The 20,711-nt window shown below is 55.6% G+C and overlaps 9 protein-coding genes across 9 annotated transcripts; 3 read left to right on the top strand and 6 right to left on the bottom strand.

The window, feature by feature from the left end:
• Positions 1-67: 67 nt before the first annotated feature.
• Positions 68-962, bottom strand: WHR41_06906 (uncharacterized protein). Its single transcript, XM_069375511.1, has 2 exons — positions 442-962; positions 68-386 (listed from the first exon to the last, which is right to left on the bottom strand). The coding sequence occupies exons 1-2, from the start codon at positions 885-887 to the stop codon at positions 110-112; spliced, it is 723 nt and encodes a 240-aa protein (XP_069227795.1). The 5' UTR covers positions 888-962; the 3' UTR covers positions 68-109.
• A 368-nt stretch (positions 963-1,330) lies between these two features.
• On the top strand, positions 1,331-3,052 carry WHR41_06905 (uncharacterized protein; the record flags this gene model as incomplete). The annotated part of the gene is made up of 1 exon (XM_069375510.1): positions 1,331-3,052. One exon carries the CDS (start codon positions 1,331-1,333, stop codon positions 3,050-3,052), a length of 1,722 nt encoding a protein of 573 aa, XP_069227792.1.
• An 842-nt stretch (positions 3,053-3,894) lies between these two features.
• WHR41_06904 (uncharacterized protein) lies at positions 3,895-5,508 on the bottom strand (the record flags this gene model as incomplete). The annotated part of the gene is made up of 2 exons (XM_069375509.1): positions 3,895-5,408; positions 5,457-5,508. The coding sequence occupies 2 exons, from the start codon at positions 5,506-5,508 to the stop codon at positions 4,066-4,068; spliced, it is 1,395 nt and encodes a 464-aa protein (XP_069227793.1). The 3' UTR covers positions 3,895-4,065.
• A 114-nt stretch (positions 5,509-5,622) lies between these two features.
• On the bottom strand, positions 5,623-6,078 carry WHR41_06903 (uncharacterized protein; the record flags this gene model as incomplete). Its single annotated transcript, XM_069375508.1, has 1 exon — positions 5,623-6,078. The coding sequence occupies one exon, from the start codon at positions 6,076-6,078 to the stop codon at positions 5,623-5,625; it is 456 nt and encodes a 151-aa protein (XP_069227790.1).
• Positions 6,079-6,420: 342 nt separating this feature from the next.
• Positions 6,421-10,248, top strand: WHR41_06902 (uncharacterized protein; the record flags this gene model as incomplete). The annotated part of the gene is made up of 1 exon (XM_069375507.1): positions 6,421-10,248. The coding sequence occupies one exon, from the start codon at positions 6,421-6,423 to the stop codon at positions 10,246-10,248; it is 3,828 nt and encodes a 1,275-aa protein (XP_069227791.1).
• A 29-nt stretch (positions 10,249-10,277) lies between these two features.
• WHR41_06901 (uncharacterized protein) lies at positions 10,278-13,675 on the bottom strand (the record flags this gene model as incomplete). Its single annotated transcript, XM_069375506.1, has 2 exons — positions 10,278-12,709; positions 12,763-13,675. The coding sequence occupies 2 exons, from the start codon at positions 13,673-13,675 to the stop codon at positions 10,278-10,280; spliced, it is 3,345 nt and encodes a 1,114-aa protein (XP_069227788.1).
• A 2,127-nt stretch (positions 13,676-15,802) lies between these two features.
• On the top strand, positions 15,803-17,569 carry WHR41_06900 (uncharacterized protein; the record flags this gene model as incomplete). The annotated part of the gene is made up of 1 exon (XM_069375505.1): positions 15,803-17,569. The coding sequence occupies one exon, from the start codon at positions 15,803-15,805 to the stop codon at positions 17,567-17,569; it is 1,767 nt and encodes a 588-aa protein (XP_069227789.1).
• A 382-nt stretch (positions 17,570-17,951) lies between these two features.
• WHR41_06899 (uncharacterized protein) lies at positions 17,952-18,626 on the bottom strand (the record flags this gene model as incomplete). The annotated part of the gene is made up of 1 exon (XM_069375504.1): positions 17,952-18,626. One exon carries the CDS (start codon positions 18,624-18,626, stop codon positions 17,952-17,954), a length of 675 nt encoding a protein of 224 aa, XP_069227846.1.
• A 241-nt stretch (positions 18,627-18,867) lies between these two features.
• Positions 18,868-19,386, bottom strand: WHR41_06898 (uncharacterized protein; the record flags this gene model as incomplete). The annotated part of the gene is made up of 2 exons (XM_069375503.1): positions 19,003-19,386; positions 18,868-18,938 (listed from the first exon to the last, which is right to left on the bottom strand). Exons 1-2 carry the CDS (start codon positions 19,223-19,225, stop codon positions 18,868-18,870), a joined length of 294 nt encoding a protein of 97 aa, XP_069227847.1. The 5' UTR covers positions 19,226-19,386.
• Between the last annotated feature and the right edge of the window lie 1,325 nt (positions 19,387-20,711).

The raw sequence follows: 20,711 nt of genomic DNA, 5'->3' as shown, positions 1-20,711 counted from the left end.
CTGTGATTGTGACAGACTCGACAGTACTGAGTTGGTCAACGATGAGCTCAGCATACACAGACAGAACTTTGAGTCAACACGACGATTTACGTGATCAGTATCAACATATCTACTTGGATTTCATGTGTAGTGCGGCATTGCCGTTTGCTGTAAAGCCACGCCTGTGAAGGCGTCTTGCTTCCCAACGTTCCCAACCTGCATCAACCATGTCTTCATTGACAAGGAGATCACGCATCCTCAGCCACCGTATCGGTCCAAAGTCAAGCAGGTAATCGACCAGTCCGAGATGTCTCGCGATGGCAGTCGCAACGAACCAGGCAACTCCGCAAAGAGAGCCGACAGCAAAGCCCGCATAGACTTGTCGCGGAGTGTGATAGTTGAGATGTCTGAGTATTCGTCAGCACCCTGGGTGTCATTGCAACAGTGAGGTTTGAAACGTACATCCTGCTCTGCGCAACAGCTGCGGCGCCAGCCATCGCCGCGATTGCCAGCCCGACACGCTGCCACATTGGCGTCGGAACATGCGTCTTGCTCTCGTTCGCCTTCCATGGATCGTGTCTCACGACCACCCAGAGTCCAATATATACAGTGAAGAAAGCCACGAACTGGGCATGGCTGCTAGGCATTCCATATCCTTTCCCAAGCATCTGCGCCGGCCTCTCCTCTTTGATGTACCGCTTCAGCACCCAGTTCAGTCCCTCGCATGCCATCTGTCCCGCGAACATGAGCAAGACCTCCATCTCGCGCGTCGAGTATATGAGGGTCGCATATGTAATGCAGAGGGCCTGTGGGACCAGGGCAAGATAGGCGCATGCATGAGAGATTTTCGAGGTGGGGTCGTAGTGAACGTGGGTAAGAGAAAGTGAGGCCAGCGGCGGGCTATCCATGTCGGTGAAGGATTGCGCCGAGTTGTCGGCGTCTGAATGGGCCTGTACACCTCTATGTTGTGCTGTCGAGCTTTGCAATCTTGCTGGTGCGGTCGAAGCGAATCACAGCCGAAGCCAGTGGCGCAGGCTTCTGGGTCCGCTGCCATGCCGGAGTGAACTTTGCCCTGTCCCCGTCGCTTTCTAGAACACCGACCTCGCCACGACGCCACGCTATATTGCTCAGCAATGCTTCGGCGGTATCTCCCTTTCTGCGACACTCGAGCGACGACAATAGTGACGGTGTCTCATTCTTGAAGACAAACGAAAACATATCACGGCTGAAGGTTACTCCACGACGAGCGCCTGACGCTCATTGTTTGCCGTCATCGACCATGTTCGGCTCGTAGCCCGACAATCAACGGATTCACGCAGACTTCACTCGGCATCGGAACGCCACAGCAAACATGATCGATGCGGGTGAAATCCGTGAAGAGGAGCTGACAAGTCTGTCCTCCATCTTCCCTGAAATCATCGTTCAAGGCTGCGAGTCTGCATCCATCGACTTGCCAGTCTCGCCATCATCACCACTTCTTATCCGTTTCGTACCACCACCAACACTTTCTGAACCTGTGGCGAACGGCGACGGAGCCGCTGCGTACATCGAACGCGATCTTCACTTGTCGCACTTACCGGCACTCAAGTTGAAGATCGACCTACCCGATGGTTACCCGAGCGAAAAGCCGCCAACTGCACATCTCGCCACAGACCATGACTGGCTGCCTGCGACGAAGCTTCGTGAGCTCGAAAAGCAGATCGTTGATCTGTGGGACGACTATGGTCGGTGCCAGATCATATTTGCCTACATCGACTTTTTGCAGGTTGATGCCGAGCGCGGCTTCGACCTCGACCAGAGTCCATCAGGATGCTTGACGCTGCCCAATACTCTCGAACAACCGCTCATCAACTTCGACAAGGCCGCAAAACTTGCTATCTTCAACGCTGGTACTTATGACTGCGGCGTCTGCCTCGAGCGGAAGAGCGGCGAATCTTGCTATCAACTTGAACGCTGCGGACATGTCTTTTGCCGGCAGTGCCTTCACGATTTCTTCAACGACGCTATCAAAGAGGGCAACGTCACTGCTGTGAAGTGCCTCGAGCCATCATGCGGCAAAGATCTGCCAGGCCCGAGAGCTCGCAGGACTCAACGCCCACTTCACCCTCGTGAGCTCCTTGCCATGGGCATGGAGGAGCCCACAGTTCGTCGCTACGTTGAGATGAAGCGCAAGAAGCGCCTCGAATCCGACAAGAACACCATCTATTGCCCACGCGAGCATTGCCAACACCCAGCGCGCAACGCCAAATTCCCACCAATCCCAGCCGATCTGAACGACTACCCCGAATCAGACTCGGACTCGGAGTCGCCAGACGCCCAAGCCCCAAATCCCTCGAAGCCCTCATCCGACTCTGACGAACGCCTCGCCGTCTGCGAGAACCCGAAATGCAAGCTCGCCTTCTGCCGCGTCTGCTTCAAATCCTGGCACGGCTCGTTCGAGCGCTGCCGTCCGCGTGACCCTAACGAGCTCTCGGCGGAAGACAAGGCCTCGTACGAATTCATCGCTGAGAACACCACATCCTGCCCAGAGTGCACTTCGCCTGTGGAGAAGACAGAGGGCTGCAACCACATGACGTGCGTGCAGTGCGGCGGCCATTTCTGCTACCTGTGCGGCGGCTGGGTCGATCCTGGGAACCCGTACCGCCATTTCAACTCGCCGGGCACCCAGTGCGATCAGCGTCTGTTTGACGCCTTCCCCGATGCCGGGCCAGGTAACGCGGATGGGCAGGACATCGAGGCTGCTGCGCGCGCAGAAGGCGATTGGATGTTCGACGACGAAGAGGACGGCGAGAACGAGATGCCGGAAGGAGAAGAGGCGCGGCTGCAGCGCCATCGCAACGAGCCTCGAGAGCCGTTGCAGGAGATCCAAGTCCTGGGGCCCGGCCCTCAGGAGAACCAGGCGCTGGATAATGCGCCAAGAGCCGCAGCGCCAGGCCGCGAGGCGCTGCTTGCGGATGTGCTGCCGCAGGCAGATCGCCCGCGAGGGCGCGGACGGGGCAACCCGTTCGTGCCAGGCCGTGCAAACGGCGCTGCGGCGGCTGTCCGCGCGCACGAGGACGCCAGACGTAGGTGATGATTGGTGGAATAGGATGTTCGTAGCTGTTGATACCCATGAATGTGAATTCTGCTTCTCTCAGTGGTTCATCGCCCGATTTTATCACTGGTAGCGATGGTATGAGCTCAGAGGCCAGGAGATACCATCATTATCTTTCAATTTCTTAAGGCTGTTCTCAATGGCTCGGCCACCGTTTCTGTTACCACTCGCGAGGGTACTACCTCAAAGGCCAGGGGATGTCCTCAATTATCTTGAACATTCGCAAGACTTCTCTCAATGGGGCCAAGTCCGTTGGTAACTCTCATAGCGAAGACATTAGTCCTGAGGTTTGAAGAGACCCCGATGAGTTCACACTTCGCTCTCAGTGGCTCACTCTTCATCCCGGTATCGACCAATGAGTATACGAGCACGGCGGCCAGGGAACGTTTCCACAACTCTTCTTTCACTTGCTAGAATGCTCTCACAGGCCCAATCTCGAATTGTATCACTATCCAGGAAGGTATGGGCATAGAGCATGGGATGAGTCATCTGTCCGTACAAGGCCGCTCTCAGTGGCTAATCCTCCAACTACTGTGCTAGTAAGGATGGCATGGGCACAGAAGCAAGGAAAGATTCTCGAGGACTTCTATATCGTTTGCGAGAGCCCGCTCAGTAGGCTGTCTCCCATTCTCATCACGGCGAGCGAAGATACGAGCTCTGAGGACGGCAAAGGCCATGAGAGCTCGCCCTTCGTGTGAGAGGTCAATCTCAATGGATAAATTTCTGAGTTTTTTGCCGGCAACGATGGCACGAGCGCAATGACTGAGAAAGCGATTCCCTTTCCTTACACCTAAAGAAGGTCGTCGGCTCGGATGAGGTTCGGCAGGTATAAGAAATACAAGACCATCTACATGAATGCAAAGGTTGTGGTAATACTGCTATTTGACAAAATTGTCGAGTGCCCCAAAACAAAGCACTCTCAATCTGCTTACTCATGTCGGTTTCATTACTTCGTTAGTCTGCTTCATTAGATGCATCGCCAAGCATGCTCCTCACATCCTACCCATGCCTCCCTTTGCAACATCAAAGGGACTCTTCCCCTCCTCCTCGACCTTTGCACTTCCAAAAGCCTTCCGGCCACCCGGCGTGAACTTCTGTTCACCGCCACCAAGCAACCCTTGTGCTAGCGGGTCCGAGCAGAACATCGCCAGCAACTTGTCCGCCGTCTCGCGCAACGCGTCAGTGTAGCCCTGCAGCGGCAGCGTGTGCATGTGCGATCTGAACGCAAAGCAAACGCCTTTGTGGACCTGATGGTAAACGGCTTTGTACTCTTCGTCGTTCTTACGTTCGGCTGCCAGCTCCTCCGGAGATGCGTTCTCCTCTGGCGGTAGTGGAGACTGTGAGCCGGTGCGTTGTTTGTTTCGGAGAAGCTTGCGGGTCGATTGAGACAAACCGTAGAGGCGCATTCCAGCCATTACGACCCGGGCGATGGTGTCCTTGTTCTTTGACTCGGTCGCTGCCGCTGCACTGTCCTCGGGCGATGGTTCAGCCGGTAGGGCGGAAAGGCTTTGCACGCGGCTTAGTGTCGAAGGTTGCTTCTCGAGCGGATGATTGCCACGGACACTCCCTGGACGCGAGGACGAAATGCTGGGAGATCTGGACAGTGGGCGGGTCTGAAGAGTGTTGCTAGAAGGGCGGCGTTGATGGGCAACAGGCTTCGCTGCAGCGGCTGCAGAGATGCTTTCACCTCCTCCACGACGAGCTGCAGCACGGCGAGCAGTTGCTTCGTCCAATGTTGAGGTCGCTGTACGCCGCTTCTTGGTTGGTGGCTCGTGAATTGTTTCCGTCGGCTGAGGGATGAGAGGTGGAAGAAAAGTTGCCGGTATCGTATCTACGTTGTCCGGAATAGGCGACAGCGGCGGTGACGGGAGATTGACAGAGTCTAAGAAGTCCGAGCAGATCGCCAAAGCAATGACATGAAGCGATTGCTGGCCAGGAACGTTCGTATCGCCGATGATGCGTTCAAACGGAGAAGATGCCGGGGGCGTTGGTAACCTCTGTCCATGTATTGTGGAAGCTTGAGACGCGACAAGCAACAGCTCCGTGATTTGCGGCAGATCCTTACTTGTCCGTCCTTCGCCTTCTACCGCTACTAGTATCCCCAGAGGTGACTCGGGCCGGAACGTCTTCCACCATGCTTCTGTCTCTTTAGGGCAGGCGAGAAGGACACGCTCAAGGTATTGTTGTGCAGAAACATCATTTGTGGATACATTGTATTGCTGTCCAAGAAGTATATGTAACGGCAATTGGGCGACGTCGACTACACTGAGGAATCGAAGAGGCGCATCTTTGGCTGGAGCAATGCTGTAGCTGCTGGGCGTCGAGAGCACGATATCTGATTGGAGTTAGTGCGGCCCATAATTAGAAGTATCTGGGTACTCACTACAGAAATCACCATCCTGTGGCAATTGCAACGCATGTTGCGTCGTGAACATGGTCGCGTGTGCACCTCACCATGCGCACTTGAAGTTCGCGTTTGGAGGACGCGATCAGCTTTCGAAGCGCGATTCAGGCATCAAATCTGGAGAGCCTGAGGCAACAAACCAAATTCACAGACACTCCAGGACCAGCCCAACTACTGCGTCAAACCCCTCCCTTCCCATCCCTGATGCCCCGGTCAAGCCCAGCCCGAGCACTAGCATGCGCTCTTCCTGCGGCTGCTTCATGAGAATTGCGCTACCGATCGTTGTTGCTAGTGTCTGGCCCACAATCTCGTCATCCCGCTTGGTGCCACCCAACACCGTCGTTGCCGTCAGATGGGTCATCGGCAATAATTCGTTAGTTGTATCGTGGTTGTGAAACATGCCGGGGTTCATAGGGTCGGCATTCGTGGTGGCGAGCGGGACGTGGACCCAATGTGCCAGTTTGCCCGCCTGCGAGACCGTAAGGAGGATTTTGTCGGAGAAGGAAGTGCAGGTCACTGCTGTAGGATTGTCGAGGACGAGGCCATCTGACGATTTGGTAGGAGCCGGGAACGGTGTTGGCTGAGTATCTGGAGTAGCCATTGCGGAGAGGGCAAGAGTCGTGGATCTTATCGAGGGTGAGCTCAGGTTTGCGACGCTGGGTAGGTAGATTTCGTAAGCTTTCACGAAAACCGCGTGATTTCGGTGGCCAGGATCGTCCAATCCCCTTGCAAGAGACTGATGTAATGAACACAAATAATAAAGCAGCAGATCCAATACTGTACTGGTCGATGTCTGATGAAGCCAGCCCTACGTTCAAGGTTCGGTCCGCCGATCCACCTCTGCATGTGAAAGCTTGCGGGGAAATCGCAAAGCTTCACATTTTCGTCTCGAGCTCGACATTGAAGATACCACAATCGCAGTTGCACTGCACACAAAGGCGCCATGCCTCCAAAATTTGTGCCTCGAGAGCGCAAGCACAAGCGCCTCGCGAAACAGAAGCCAACATCGGCGGTGGACGAAAATGCCAACGCTGATGTCCTTCTGCCCAAGACAGCGGCCGAGAAGGACGAACGCCGGCGCAAGCTGCAAGAGGAGCTGCGCGCACAGCAGCCGCAGTCGAAAATTACGAGCAAGAAGCGCAAGCGACTAGACCATTACATCGACACAAAGTTGAGGAAAGAGGAGAACCAGGAACTGATCAAGAAGCTCGCGGCTCAGCAGGTCGACACAAGTCTGCTGCAAAGTGCGAAGAAGCTCGGTCGCGTTGGTGAGAGCAAAAGAGAGGGCTTGCAGAGAGCCCTGAAGGAGCGGGAAAGGGGAATTGACGTTAGAGGAGACCATGACGCGATCCTCTTTGAGAGAAGGAAGAGCGTGGAGGAGCCCTTGGACGAACCAGAGCACGTGGATGAGGATGAAGATGACGATGCTTCTAGGGATGGCGCGGAGGTGAAAGCTCCTCAAGTTGACCAGCCAGTGGTGGCACCGAAGGTAAACGGTGTTGGATCGGGCGGACTGTTTGGGGGTGGGCTCAAAAGACCACTGGAAATGGGCGAGGATGGCAGGCCGGTAATTAAGAAGCGCAAGAGGAGAAAGAGGGAAGACCCACGAGCAAGACAGACTGCCGAAGACGAAGATGAAGAAATGGAGGGTGCAACAGAAGGTGCATCAGAAGGCCACAGCGACAGCAAGGAATCTGACTTCAGAGGCTTCGACTCTGAACCTGAGGAAGACTCTCAAGATGACAATGACGAGAGTTCGGAGGAAGAAGATAGCGAGGAGGAGGAGGAGGAGGAGGAGGAGGAGGAGGAGGAAGATGAGAGTGACGAAGACGGTGAGGACAAGGAAGGGAAGAATGCAGCGAAGAAGGCCCGCTCATCAGCGTTCAAGCTTTGGGCGACGGAACAACGACATGACGCTCTTGGGTTCAAGCCTTCGACGGCACCCCTTCAGGATGAGGTTATTAAAGCAGCCTTCAAGCCTAGAGCACCGTCGCCGGACCCGGTCGCACAAGCTCTCGCGAGCATTCCCACAGATGCTCCCGCTCGTCCTAAGAGCGCTATCACGATCCCCCGCTCTGAGGAAATTCAAAAAGTGCGCATGGAGCTCCCTGTTGTACAAGAAGAGCAGAAGATTATGGAGGCCATCCACAACAACCCCGTTGTCGTGGTTTGCGGTGCCACCGGATCAGGAAAAACCACCCAGGTCCCGCAAATGATGTATGAGTCCGGTTACGGCGCCTTGATCAGCAACAAGAACACCACCGAAGACGCAGGCAACCCATCGCTTGGCAGAGGCATGATTGGCGTCACACAGCCTCGCCGTGTCGCGGCTGTGTCGGTGGCTGACCGCGTGGCTACGGAGATGGGCGACGAGTACAAAAATCGCGTCGGTCACCAAGTACGGTACGACACGACAGTTTCGCGTGAAACCGCGATGAAGTTCATGACGGACGGTATCCTTCTTCGCGAGATCTCGCAGGACTTCATTCTGTCAAAGTACTCCGCTATCGTCATTGACGAGGCACACGAGCGCAGCGTGAACACCGACATTCTCATTGGCATGCTCTCGAGGATTGTCAACCTTCGAGACGAGCTGAGCAAGGAAGAACCGGAGAAGTACTATCCACTCAAGCTCGTCATCATGAGTGCAACTTTGAGGGTATCGGATTTCATGCAGAACCAGCGATTGTTCAGAAATGGTGCCCCACCGATTGTTGAAGCAGAAGGCCGGCAATACCCTGTTACCGTACATTTCAGTCGCAAGACGCAACGGGACTTCGTCGCGGAGACCGTCACAAAGGTTTCACGAGGGCACAAGAAACTACCACCCGGTAGCATTCTTGTTTTCCTAACTGGTCAAAATGAAATCGAGACGGTCGCGAAGCGGCTCAAGGATGCACTGGGTGGTAACACCGCGGGATACGGTAAGATGCTGAAAGCGAAGGAAAGCGCAGATCAAATGCCCCTTGAGCTCGAAGATATGGAAGAAAGCAGTCATCGCAAGCCCAACGACACTCTGGAGGGCGAAGATAGCGATGACTCCGACGCTGAGTTCGAAGGTGTCGATGATGCTGAAGATGCGGAGTTCGAAGTTGAAGACGACTCTGGCCCTCGAGGCGCCCTCAAGCCTCACATCCTTCCCCTGTACGCTTCTTTGCCGACCGTTCAGCAGATGCGTGTTTTCCAGCCTCCGCCTGATGGATCCCGCATGATTGTGCTTGCAACGAATGTTGCAGAGACATCACTCACTATTCCCGGTGTCCGCTACGTCTTTGACTGCGGCAGAAGCAAGGAAAAGAAATATGACACTTCAACGGGCGTGCAGACCTTCGAGATTGACTGGATATCTAAAGCCAGCGCATCACAGCGTTCTGGACGTGCGGGTCGTACTGGGCCTGGCCACTGCTACCGCCTCTACAGCAGTGCTGTATTCGAAAATTATTTCGCCGAACACAGCATTCCAGAAGTCCTTCGAACACCCCTCGAGTCGACAGTACTGCAACTGAAGGCAATGGAGATCGATCATGTGGTCAACTTCCCCTTCCCCACTCCTCCCGATCGCTCGCAACTGGCCACGGCGGAAAAGCTACTGTCAAACTTGGGCGCCATTGATGCGAAGACTGGCAGGATCACAGACACTGGTAGGGAGCTCATTAAGCATCCTGTTAGCCCGCGCTTCGGCAAAATGCTTCTGCTTGCTCAGCGCAACAACCTTGTTGCCCCGACCATCGCCACGGTTGCGGCACTGGCTGTAGGTGACCTCATGATCCCAGAAGCTCAGTTCAACCCGAGCGGATCGAAGGACGAAGACGCAGATAGCGACTACGACTCAGACCCTGAGTCGCGCGCTTCAGCTCGCCAGGCCGAATCTGCCGCTCAGACTGCCGCTCAGAGGCGGCACCAAGCCTACGGTCGCGCGCAAGCAACTCTGTCTCGATGGGACGACCGCAGCGACAGCATCAAAATGCTCACAGCCGTTGCTGCACACGCAGACGCACTCTCGAAGCAGACCGCCTCGACCTTCTGCGCAGACTTCTTCCTCCGCGAGAAGGCCATGCAAGAAGTCCAACAGCTCCGCGCTCAGCTGCACAACATCGTCCGCAGCACGCAGCGCTCTGCAGCACAGAACAAAGCCTTCTCATGGCAGCCGACCGTCGCCCTGCCCTCGGAGCGCGAGCGCAAGCTCCTCAACCAAATCGTCGCATCCGGCTTCATCGACAACCTTGCCATCCGCAACGACCTGCTCCCCAACGCCGCCCCCTCAGCGCTCCGCAAACCCCGCCGCGCAATCGAAGTCCCCTACACGACTCTTTTCCCCTCAACAGACTCGGTCGACCGCACTGCTCCGCCCGAGCAGCAAGAGATGCAGCGCTCCGTCTTCGTGCACGCAGCGTCCGTCCTCGCCCGCCGCAGCGTCGCCGAGATGCCCGCGTACATCGTTTACAGCCACCTCTCGCGAGCCGCGGCGTCGAGCATCGCCGATGCCGGGACTGCTGCGAGGACGCCGCGGACGCGCATGCACCCGCTCACGGCTTTGGGCGCGAAGCAGGTTGCTGCGCTTGCTGAAGGCACGCCTTTGCTTGAGCTGGGGAAGCCGGTGGGTAAGATTGAGGAGCTGGATGGTGGGAAGAAGAGGGTTTGCTGGGTTAGCGTGGAAGTTCATGGACCGGCTGGTGTTGCTGCTGCGCCTTGGCCGATGGGGGCTTGGAAGGTTCGGCAGAGTAGAGGCAGAAAGGGAGACTGGATTGTCGAGGAGGTGTTGGCGAGGTAGAGCCGGTGGTTTTGTGCGTCTGGTTCTAGCTAGTAAACCGGGAGCTCACTCTTAGTCCTGCCGAGCTCAATTGCATGTTCTTTAGATATCCAGAAGTCTTCGAACCAAGCCTTGACACAAGCCAAAATATACAGTTGCCGCCAAGCGTCCAGTTGTCCGTCCTTGTTGGCCCAGATCTCACTTCTAACGCGCTCCAAGCATCGTGCGCGGTCGTCCGGCATTCCAGTAAATCTCAAAATCATGTCTCTGTCCTCGCTCTGGTGGCACAGGAAGGTCATCAGCTCAGACGTCAGCTTGTTGCTCAAATCGAAATGCGCGGCGACTTTGGTGTACTCAACAGAAGACGATTTTCTAAGACGTTCAGCCCTCACATCAAGACAAAGTAGTCGCAGGATGGCGCCCTGCCACCGTGACCCTTCTTCGTTACTGGCCAGGTCTCGAACCTTGAAGAAGATAATTGGCACCTCTATTTGCAAAGACGCCCTGCCTTCTTTTGAACTTTTCTGGAGCATCGTGCCGCAGAATACCTGCAGCGCATCGCATACCCTCGTCTTGGCAGACCAGAACTCGATATCGTTATCTCGCTTGCTTTGAACAAAAAGAAAGTATAGCTCATATCTGAATCCAGTGCATGAATAATGCCACGAAATGCGACTGTGTTGATCAAGACTTAGCTCGTTCGACTCAAAACCACTGTTACCCTCCTCGACAAGATACCGGAGAACCAACGAGTTTCCTGGCAGCTCTTCCTCACTCCATTCGTCCGAAGGTCCAAGCATTTGTAGTGCAAGGTGAAAGCAAATCTTCCGCGCGTGAGCATTGCGCTTGATCTGTGCGAAGCGAGACACAAGATACCCCTGGCCGTACTCCGGGCGCACGTTCGACCAAAACCACGTCAAGGGGTCACTTTGGCTCCAGGGCCCCGATTGAGTCTCTCCATACTGGGTCAAGGAATGTCGGAACCCCGCGGAGAACACTTGGCAATTTTCGCTTCCGTACACAGAGGAGCAGAAAGAGTCGTAAATGCCGTCGGGCGTGCAGTAGACTTCTCGCAGAAGGACTGAATCGTGCCAATCTTCGAGACGCGTCAGACTAAGTAAGCACCAAATGTCGTTTCCGAGATCTTTGCTCCACAACTGGTTCTTGTCAACTTTTACCTCCATCGGGATTCGCTCGGTCAGCCAGCGAGTAGCGTGAAGTACTTTGCGTGCGAGGTCAAGATGATCAATAGTATTAATCCAATCCGCTGGGCCATCGCTCGAGTCACCCAGTACGCAGTCGTAAACGGATCGGTGGACCCAGGCCAGTTCCAAGGTGAGCAGCTCGTAAGGCTCGGCTTCCTGGCTTTGTACACAAGCGCGGCCCGTCCTTACATCTTTCAAAGCCCAGAGGAAGCTCAACCCCTTTCGCCCTTCGCAACCGGTAAGTTCGATGAGTCCCTTGGTCTGCTCGGGGATGCCTTTTCTCATAGCGCTGCAAGCGTCAAGATATTGTTGTAGCGATTCGAACTGCGTGCCATACAACAGAACCGTAGCGAGCTTGAGTTTTGTGAGAGAAACCACTCGCCAGGAGGAATCATCATCGAGTTGTTGCTCCCATTTGAGCAGAGTAAAATATATGGACAGACTCTCGCGATGTTCAGCATCAATGTTGGCAAACATGTGCTGAAAGAGCTCCCTCAAGCCAGCCGGGATCCTTTCCAGCCGTCTCAGAAGGACTGAATAATTATCCCGGGATTTGTGTCCGGAGATCAGCGACTCCGTGACCAGCACAGCCCACAAGAAGATGCCTTCGGCGCGGTCAGCGACCTCAGTTATGAGTCCTCGGAAGACCTGCCCACGAGGTCCGAGCTTTTGCTGGATGTGTGTTCTGATATCATCATAGTTCAGATCTTGCAAGCGAATAGACGGTTTGGACCACAGTCTGTCATGTATGTCGACCTCGGGTCTGCTTGAAAGACAGAGTTTGATATTTGACCCAGCCTGCAACTCGAGAATCATATTGAGCAACTCCGAGTAATCACCTGTAAACTCATCGAGTCCGTCAATTAGGAAGAAGACACACTCTTGGCGGTATTGCTTCAAGGCTCGCTGCAAAGCAGACACGAGTTTCAGTTCCGTCCATCTGAAATTTTCGAATTGCGGGCAGTCGGATATGATAGCGTCGATGACTGCAGGTTTTGCGCTCGCAATCTGATAGAGCATGGAACGAAGTAGACCACAGATGCTTTTCTGAAGCTCCGAGCCTGGCCTCCAGAAGAAGAAGCTATATATGTGAAGGGGGCGGCCGCCAGCCCAGGACCTGAGAGCGGCTCTCGTGCGCTGTTCGCCTTCTATGAATGACATTAAGCAGGATTTGCCGGAGCCGGCCTTTCCAACAATCCAGAACGTAGGCTCATTCTCGCGAAGCCAGTGCAGGAACTTGCAGCGCAAATTGTCTGTGACTTGCTCCTGGATATCCACTCGTACGTGTTCTTGGAAGGTGGTTTGATCCTCTCCTGTCTCTCGAACATACCAGGGAATTTCAGGCCCTCCAAGAAAGCCTCGTAAGTCGAGGCGGTCTGCTGACTACTTTTGGCATGATCGAAGCCGGAGTTCATTTCAACACGCGTCTTGTTCTGCGAGTCCAAGGCGGATGCGCTTGAAGCCTGGAGCTCGGATAGTTGCTTGTGCGTAGACTTGTGCGCAGCTGCTGAGACTTTTCGGTTTGCCGAAAGTTGTCTGTGTGTGAGATTGTGCGCCGCTGCAGACTTGGCTTTGTTTTCTGACAATTGCCTGTGAGTAAAATCATGAGCGGCCGCAGACTTAGTTCCACTCTCCAACAACTGCTTGGAAAATGAATCTTGCGCGGCTGCAGATTGCTTCTGAAGCGCCTCCACCTGGCTCTGAGTCTTTCTGTGAGCGTCCGAGGATTCCTGCTGCATTCGTTGAAGCTCTGGCATAATGATGTTTTTCAGCGCATCACTCATGTTCCCTTGATTTTCCAAAAACTGCAACACCTGTTCGCGTGTATCCACAGCGACGGCAGTCTGGAACTTGGTCTGGCATTGCTCCAGTCTTCCTTGCAGCTTCTCGATCTTCCTCTGGTCCTTTAGCGAGCGCAAAGCAGCCTTCAGGGCACCGAAACGTTTCCCCGACTTGGCTATAGCACGTATCTCATCCAGAAGATCACGCAGCTCTTTCGCCAAGGCCGAGCAGTCACTGCTTGTCTCTCTGACACCGCGCACCGTGTTACGAGGAAACCTGTTGAGGGTAACGCCCTGTTGGAGGAGTTCAAGGCGCTTAATAGACAGCTGCACCTCCGCATGGAGTTCGATGGTGTCACTGTCGCTGTCTCGAATCTGCTTGCAGAGCTTGAGAGTCTTCAATCCGAATTCAAGAAATTGAACCGTAGCCGCAGCGACACTCAAAGCTGACACCGGTTCCATGTCGCTCAATTGCCCAAGAGTCTTTGCGGAGACACGCACAATACAGGATGTGCTATTGGCGAGAACAGCCCTGTTCCAGTTTGGGATGTCCCAAACGTGAAATCGTTCGCTGATCTGTTGCAAGCACTGGCATCACAGGTCTGCGGTCACCTAAATTTCGAGGTGTTCATAAGTGACGATGTGTGATAGCGAGAAAAATCCTTGAGGGAGTATCAAAGTAGTCGGTTGAAGGAGGGGGAAAGCAGCTGATACCCAACAAGCAGGGCGCAGCCATGCAGGTCACAGCCACTTGTGTGCCGCATCTGCACATGCACCCGCGGTCATCAGCCTCGCAATTGGGTGCATGTTTCAATGGCTATGACCTCCCATTACAGCCTTAATGTGACAATGTTTTCTCGGACTCTAGATGTTGAAAGGTGTCTGTTCAAACCAATTCCGTTATTCTTTGTTTTTGTGTTCTTGCATTCAGATGAAACCTGTGGTAAGCAGCAAGACCGGCAGAATCTGAGCTCGTGAGCAGTCGTGAGCAAGGCGTCTAGATGATCGGCGTATAATCTTTCTCGGCAGCTCCCAAGTCCTCCAGATTCGAATATTATAACACACAAGCTATGGTGTGGCTGCGAAGACAAAGAGCCGTAAGCGCGTTCAAACGATGATGAGCCTCGCAAATCGTGGAGTTGGCATCTCTCTGTCTTCAAGTCAGATGTTAGCGCTCCCATTAGCCGGCTTGACCGGGATGCGAGACGGATCGTGCACGAAGGATTCCGTAGGCTCAGCGCAGATTGGTCCAAATTACGAGATGAGGGTCGAAACGCGCTGTAGAGTGTAGGCAACAAAAATGGTGAAATACTTGAGGGCGACACCCATGGTTGGATTCTTGTAACCACTCATCTTTTTCGGGTAGTGCAGTACCAGCATGTTGTTGTTGCTTTTCCTTCACCAGCATATCCGCCTGTCAAAGCGGTACGGCAACACAGCGACGATCGCAGTCCAGGGCCTTGGTATCGCTCGCGCTCAGTGCAAGCAGACAGCGGACAGCTGTTGCACAGCATAAGGTGAAGTTTAGCTGCCTCAGGACTGTCCAAGTTCAAAAAGAAAACCAGCCACCTCGCTACAGCCGAACGCCTTGTACTACCTGCGACAGACTACATCTTCAAGTGCAATGCCACCTCGGGTCATTCTGAGCAGCTGACACTCTTCCCAGCAACATGTGAGGTACAGGAAGTGATCGGCGAACGCCCAGAGTACAGTACCCAGAGGCTCAGGGAGTGGACTTGGATCGCTTGCGGTGCGCAGAGGGAGGACATCTGACCACTTGAGACAGACAGCTTCCAGTGCGGACCACGTTTTGCGTATACCACGTTCGGCGTATCGCGTACGGAGGGTACGATATACTCGGATTCGGTGCGAGCTAGACAAGCGAACGCCAAAGAGGCGACAGCGTTGAGGAGAAAGCTGCGCGCCATGGTCGGCTGGCCAGAGCGACGAGCCCTGGTAGGACGCGCACGTGCAGCGCCGCCCTCACACGTGGAAGATCCAAGAGGCTAAGGCAAGTATTTCTCGCCTCGCGCGAAACCTTCACGGCGCCACCCACGTTGGGCGTACGCCATCTGAACGACCTCATGGAAGTGAGCTTGGCTTAGAGTATACCAGCAAGAAGCCGCAGAGCTGATCCGATGTTCTGGAACAAAATGCTTGAACATCCCTGACTCGATGGCAAAACCCCGGACAGCAGACTCGAGCGGAGTCGTCACAGCCCCGTCCCGCAGCGGGTACTGCAATACAAGACGACTTGGCGCGGACGCCATCGTCAGTAGCGGGCCATGGCACCGGCATGGCATTGCCAGACTCGAGCCCTCTCTGGGGGGGCAGAACACCATCGCTTGGCTGGCTCTTGCCCTGGTATACGCGGCGCCTCTTGCTTGATCGCAGGTAGGAAGAGTCTCCCTTCGTTTCCTGTCCCTTTGCGATTTCCACGCACCAGCATCTCTATCCCTATTATTTTTTTGGACCCTATTGCGGAGAACTCCCCGAACGGCCTGGCAAACAGCAGGAACTCCCCCACGATCCAGGGCGCCCTTCGCCCGCGCCGCCTCGCGGCCACGACACCAGCCTCCATTCGCGAACATGCTCGCGTCGCGGCCGAAGACGCGCATCGCCCTGATCTTCCTCGCCGGCGTCGCAGCGCTCTCGCTCCTCCTCCTGATCGTGCACCAGACCGTCCTGCCCATCCTCGCCTGGTTCATCCCGACGCTTGAAGTCCCCTTCTACGACCTCGCGGTCTACGGCGCGTACCCAGAACAGGAATATGTCTCCTTCGACATCCCGTCCTCACAACCGAACCTCGTCAAGTGGGACGAGCAGTGCGACAGCGGCAACGTCTTCGTCACCCTCAACGGACCTTCGATAGCGCACCCAGGCCCGAGCATCTACGATGCGCGCGGAGGGCTGGTGTGGACGACAGAAGAGTACGGAACGGTGCTGAACATGCGCCTGCAATGGTACAAGGGCGAGAAATACCTCACGTTCTGGGCGGGGCAAAAGGCTGGGACTATGGGCCAGGGACAATACTACATGCTGGACAGCGCGTACAACGTCTTCAAGAAAATAGATGCGGTCGGGGATACACTGCACGGCGACCTGCATGAGTTCAAGCTCACGGACGAAGGCACGGCTCTCATCACCGTCTACACCGCGAAGCAGGCCGACCTCACGGACATGGGCCACTGGCGTGGCAAGGACGGGTGGGTGGTGGAGTCCATGTTCCAGGAAATCGACTTAGAAACAAACGAGCTGCTGTTCGAGTGGAGCGCGAGCGACCACTTCCCTCCAGCAGAAACATACATGACCAACCCTTTCGCCGGGTACAAGCAGTCGGCGCCCTTCGACTCCTTCCACATCAACTCCGTCGACAAAGAACCCGTGTCCGGCAACTACCTGATCTCTTCACGACACACGCACACCATCTCCCTCGTCGACGGCAAATCCGGCTCCGTCCTCTGGCAGCTCGGCGGCCTTCACAACTCCTTCCGCGACCTCAGCGACGGGCTCGCGACAGACTTCAGCTGGCAGCACGACGCGCGCTGGCTCAGCCTGCCCTCGTCGCCCGGTGGCGAAGAAGGCATCTACACGATCTCCTTCTTCGCCAACGGCATGGCGGGCGCGCTGCACGTCGACGCGACGCACAGCACGGCGCGCATCGTGCGCCTCGACACGAACGCCATGACCGCCGAGCTCCTGCAGTCGTTCGCCAGCTACCAGCACGCGCTGTCCTCCTCCCAAGGCTCCGTCGAGATCCTGCCGAGCGGCAACGTCTTCGTCGGCTGGGGCTCGTCGGCGGCCTGGAGCGAGTTCGCCGCCGACGGCACCCTGCTGTGCGAGGCGCACCTGGCGGCGTCCAAGAGCTTCGCGTGGGAGCGCGTGAAGTCCTACCGCGTCTTCAAGACGTCCGAGTGGGTTGGCAAGCCCGGCTGGGCGCCGAGCGCGCGCCTGAAGGGCGGGAAAGTGTTCGTGAGCTGGAATGGCGCGACGAAGGTGCGGAGCTGGGAATTGCAGGGTCGCAAGTCTCCGGATTCTGAATGGACTGCTGTCGACGAAGTGGAAAAGACTGGTTTTGAAGATGCGTTCGCGCTGCCGAAGGGCGAGAGCTGGGCTGAGTACCGCGTCGTGGCGCAGGATAAGGACAAGAAGGTCCTTGGGACGTCGGAGCCTGCTGAGCGTGTGGCTGGCGGCAGCTGGAGCTGGAAGCTGTTCGTGTTCGCGATCGTGGTTTCGGGTCTCGCTGCTGTGGCGTGGGGCGCGAGGACGTATTTGAGGAAGAGGAGGGGTTGGCAGGCTGGGCTGTTTGCCTGGCAGAGAGATGGGGCTGCGAGAGGAAGGTATAGTCAATTATGAGCGGATTTGAAGATGAAGAGAGGGCTTGTTTTCACTTTTCGGTTTTTCGCGATGAAGCGACTGTACAGACACGCACACAAGACCGCTTGGATGCTTTTGTACATACGATCTACGGACGTTCTGCATAGGGATGGGAGTTCGGGTTGGGTTTGGTTTCCTCTTTGCCGGGAAGCATTGTGTCCTAGATGTTTTATATCCTACATACTGGACAAACGCATTTTGATCCGTCATTCGCCGTACCTTTCTTTGAGTTGTCTCCGTAGAGCTTCGGCTCACTCTATAAACATCATGGCAGTGCTACCATGCTCCGTCATCCTATACGCGACTCTCACGCTCGCAACCAAATCGCAGGCCATTGCTTCACCAATTCCTTCCCTCCCTGTCACCGCGCATACCCCCCACCGCCCCCTCCCTGCCCACCAGGCCCCGGACTCGCCGACCTCGCCGCGCCCCAAAGCCTCGCCTTCAACCTCTCCTGCGCCGTCCCCCCTCCCCCTCCCGCACTCCCACTACTCTGCGGCGGCGACGGATCCACCCTCCCGCTCCCCGTCGACTGGAAACTCTGATAACTCCCCGCCCTCTGGCTCGGCAGCGGCCTCGCCGCCGGCGGCGCCAGATTCCCCTGTCCCGCAGCCGCAAACGCCGCCGCAGCAGGCTCCGCCCTGGGCCCTCCGGGCCTCCTCCCGGCACGCAAGCTCTGCGGCGCCGCGGGCTGCGCGGGCTGCGCTGGACTATCCCACAGATCGTTCAAGCTGCCTCTGTTGCCCATGCCCTGCTGCGCGGCGGGGTACTGGCTGCGGCCGCCGGCGCTGGTGTAGTAGCTGCCCTGCTGCTGGAGGGGCGGGGGCTGCGGGGTCTGGGCGCGGCGGTCGTTGGGGTCGGGGGGGAGCCAGGGCGGGTAGGGGCGGGCTTTCTCGGTGTAGTAGGCGCGCAGGACGCGCGAGATGTGGCTGTCGTCGGGCGAGTCGCCGTCGTCTTCGTTGCTGAGGAGGGTGCGGCGGAGGGAGGCGTAGCGGGAGGTGGTGTTTGTGAGGAGGTTGGAGAGGTAGGAGGACATTGTGGGTCGTGGGTTTCTCGGTGCAGAGCACCGGATGGGGTTGTTGGACAACTGCTGTGGTGTGTGTGGTTTTGTCGAGGGTTTTTGGAGTGTTGGTGAGTTGAAGATGCCAATGTTGTCGGTGAAGCCATCATCCTGGGGATTGGTGGTGGGGCAAGCTGTGGCTCGTCTGGAGTCTCCAGGTGCGGCTGTGCAGACCGCATGCAACGCCTTTATGCAGATGCACAACTCGTGTCAGAACTCATCCATAGAGGTCTCTCACCCCAAGGCCGCAGTCAATGCCCAGCCAGCTCTCTAAAGCGTCATAAGACACTGCTTGATGTCAGATCATCCCTGCAACATTCCTCCGAACATTCTCAAAACTCCACAAACGTACCGGCCTCGCCAAATCTCCTCTCCCCAGTCCATCTCAACAACATCACAAACACATGCACCAGCATGGCATCCAGCGGGAGCAGGCGAGCAAAGTGCATCAGTACTACGGCTGCCCACAGAATCTCTGCACGAATCGCATGGTCTTCGACGATTTCCTGTAGGATCTGTGCTTGGACTGTGGCGTTGCCGGTGAATTGTGTTAGGGGGCGCAGGTCGAGAGACATTGCCGTTGGGTATGCGCGATGTGTATGAAACAATGAACGGCGAGGTGCGCGGTTGTTGAAAGCAAAGTCGCGATGTAACGCGATGCCAATTTGCAATGCGCCGCTAGGTTGCGTGCAGACAGTGGGAAGGTACAGTGTTGTGAAGTTCTTCGGCTAGACTTCGAGGATTCGCAGGCTTGCAGACCTCACTTCCGACTTTGGCGTCAAAAATGCCTGGCACTTGGCGACATTGCTTTTGACATCCTACTCTTACAACAAATCCGAAACAGTCATTGAGATCTGATCAGCACTGCTTGCACGTAAATAATGTCTACCCGATGTCTAATGGTATGAGCTAATAAGGCATTGCTCGAATTTGGACCATTCCACCTTGTCAAGAACGTTCTTGAGGACGACGGGAAGACGCGCCTTATGTTCAATTAAGATAACAGCGTCCACCAATGGATTGCGAAGTCCTCTGACTGGAGGCTCAACATAGTCGTCACAATCTATCAAGGTTTGCCGTGAGGACATCGTGAGCACACACATCTGTCCTCACCCGGCAGCCAACGCCAGCCACCATAGCCATTCCAAACGATGAATATACCATTTCTGTGACCCTTCTTCTCTTCTATTACTCACCAGTACGTCAAACATACTCGTAATACCGGGACGCAAGACACAAAGGCAACCAAACCCAACCCAGCCCAACCCAGCCCAACCCAAACCAGAGCAAATCACACCCTCGCGACCATGACCGGATACCTTTCAACTACCCTGTCTGATCCCAAGGTCTCATGCCAAAAACAAGCCTACCTCCCCCGCCATTCCCAACTCACGAGCAGTATCTCAGTTGCGACCTTCTCAACGGCGGGTCAACATCTCAGCAGTCGGGAGTCGTCGATACCACCAAGTGGGAGAGCAGGAACGGAGAGATCTCTCAATTTCTGCTGGCGAAATGTTTGTGCTGCCGGGCACAGAGATGCAGGAGGAGAGTAGTGCTTGGAGCGTGTGGCACGAGGATGCCGTCGGAAAGTGTGTCCTTCTCAACGGCAGGTCAACATTTCAGGAGTCGGACGTCGTCGATACCACCATGTAGGAGAGCAAGAACTGCGAGATGCCTTATGTCTGCTGGCGCAATTTTTGTGCTGCTGGGTACGGAATCGCGGGACGAGAGCAGAACTTGGAGCGTGTGACACGAGGATGTGAGCTGATGATGATCTTGGTTGGCGAAGGTGACGAGCGCCGTGCGTTGTGACAGGTATTGCAAGGGGAGTTGATGAAATACAGGGTACATTATTGGGTAATTTGAGAAGTTTCATTGGCAAGGATGCAGGTGGAACAATAGAAGAGACACGAGAAGTTATTCGAAATTTATTTCATTTGATGAAAAGCCTCCCTAAAAAGCAAGAGGCAAACTACATTACAGCAGGATGCTTTTCGATCCACCGGGTCATCGCATCATGAGAATCTTTTGATCAACTCAAAAAAGAGGAAGGAAAAGGAA

The sequence above is a fragment of the Cladosporium halotolerans genome (genome assembly GCF_011745625.1).
Source record: "Cladosporium halotolerans strain TM138-S3 chromosome Unknown Sca24, whole genome shotgun sequence".
NCBI lineage: Eukaryota > Fungi > Ascomycota > Dothideomycetes > Cladosporiales > Cladosporiaceae > Cladosporium > Cladosporium halotolerans.
This window is presented reverse-complemented; position numbering and strand designations above follow the sequence as displayed.

What these genes read in the sequence shown, in the direction of transcription:
- WHR41_06906 (XM_069375511.1), bottom strand. Translation starts at nt 887, where the DNA reads ATGGATAGCCCGCCGCTGGCCTCACTTTCTCTTACCCACGTTCACTAC. An exon ending in GCTGTTGCGCAGAGCAGGAT is followed by an intron (nt 387 to 441) that starts GTACGTTTCAAA and finishes ACGAATACTCAG; the next exon opens with ACATCTCAACTATCACACTC.